Source organism: Oncorhynchus gorbuscha, linkage group LG26 (genome assembly GCF_021184085.1).
Source record: "Oncorhynchus gorbuscha isolate QuinsamMale2020 ecotype Even-year linkage group LG26, OgorEven_v1.0, whole genome shotgun sequence".
NCBI classification, from domain to species: Eukaryota; Metazoa; Chordata; class Actinopteri; order Salmoniformes; family Salmonidae; genus Oncorhynchus; species Oncorhynchus gorbuscha.
In genome coordinates this window covers 4027093-4028749 of record NC_060198.1, presented here as the reverse complement: position 1 = coordinate 4028749, position 1657 = coordinate 4027093, and the positions used below count along the sequence as shown (strand labels likewise).

General features: G+C 46.7%; 1 protein-coding gene across 1 annotated transcript in view; it reads left to right on the top strand.

The window, feature by feature from the left end:
- Nucleotides 1-273: 273 nt before the first annotated feature.
- The window catches only part of LOC124016416 (phospholipid phosphatase-related protein type 2-like), a 38295-nt gene continuing 36911 nt past the window's right edge, over nucleotides 274-1657 (top strand). The window contains exon 1 of the mRNA XM_046331977.1: nucleotides 274-357. Coding sequence (XP_046187933.1) covers nucleotides 274-357 — 84 coding nt within the window. The remainder of the gene's footprint in view (nucleotides 358-1657) is intronic.

Sequence of the window (1657 nt, the reverse complement as noted above, 5' to 3'; positions counted from 1 at the left end):
CACACACACACACACACACACACACACACACACACACACACACACACACACACACACACACACACGATTATTTCAGTATTGCATCATTATCTGCAACGGTGCTTGGAGTGCACAGTAATGTCATTATACAGTACATGACAAATAACATGTAGGTTTGTGTGGGATGTTTCCTCCTCTTCACAGTGTTGGGCTGTAAGGAGTCTCAGCCCAGGGTGCATCAATGCCCCCTCTGTCAGTTGCTCCTTTGAGTACCGCACACACACACACACAATAATGTCTCTGTTTGTCCAGGGGCCGGGCTTCTCCTCCTCCACCGCGCTCTCTGCAATATCCTCCACTGGTGCAGTGGAAACTAAGGTACAACACACACACACACACACAACATCCCTTCACTCACTGCCTACCTGATCCCTCAACCCTGGAGGCAGCTCTCTAAGCCTGGCCTACTGAACACTTCTCTGAGGGGAATTACCAGCTGAACTATCTGAGCTACACTGTCTGTGTCCCAATGGCAACCCATTGCCTACATAGTGCACTACTTTTGACCAGAGCTCTATGGGCCTGGGTCAAAAGTAGTGTACTACGTAGGGAATAGGGTGCCATTGGGACGCATCCAGTGAATTGAGGGGAGTTAAAAGGATAAAGTACCAGACAAAAAAAGTAACTTTTGCCATTGATCAGGCATAGAGCTGAGGGTTCTCTGTAGTTAGACAGTCAGCATGGCTTACTCTCCAAGACTAAGCCATGAGAGAGAGAGAGAGAGAGAGAGAGAGAGAGAGAGAGAGAGAGAGAGAGAGAGAGAGAGAGAGAGAGAACAAGAGATGAGAGGACAACAACATTCTACTGAGACGGAGCAGGACACGACATGCTGTTGAAACACTGATATATCTGTGATTGTGTGTGTGTGTGTGTGTGTGTGTGTGTGTGTGTGTGTGTGTGTGTGTGTGTGTGTGTGTGTGTGTGTGTGTGTGTGTGTGTGTGTGTGTGTGTGTGTGTGTGTGTGTGTGTGTGTGTGGTGTGTGTGTGTGTCTTATTTGAGTTATTCATAAGCCCTCATGTGTCAGGCTCGATATCTTCAGGAAATGTGGGAGTGTGTGTATATATAGAGGTGAGACAGGGGTGAAAGGTCAGCATGTAGGTCTCCTATCTAGAACCACTGTTTAAATACAACCTGACAGGTAACACAAATCCACACACACACACACACACACACACACACACACACACACACACACACACACACACACCACACACACACACACACACACACACGGTGAAGCACCAGTTGATTGACATAACCAGGAGAGGGGGAGGAGTCAGATAGAGGAGGAGTCGGAGAGACAGAACTGCTGTGTACATTTATTATTTCTTTCTTTTCAAGGTTCTTACACGTTTGCTTTGGCAAAATGTTTGAGTTTGTAAGTTGCTACACTTTCCATATCAATAAACTTTGTTTCTTGAATTTAATTGAAAGTGTCAGAGAGAAACAGAGTGAGCAAGGGAGAGAGAGCGATCGCGTGCGAGAGAGAATAAGATCAAGAGACTAACAGGGGCCCAGATTGAGACACCTGTTTTGACAAGACACCCCGGGCTGCCTCACAGCACAAACATGTCACACACACGATTTCCAATTGTCGGCAGAAACGTTCAGATGTTT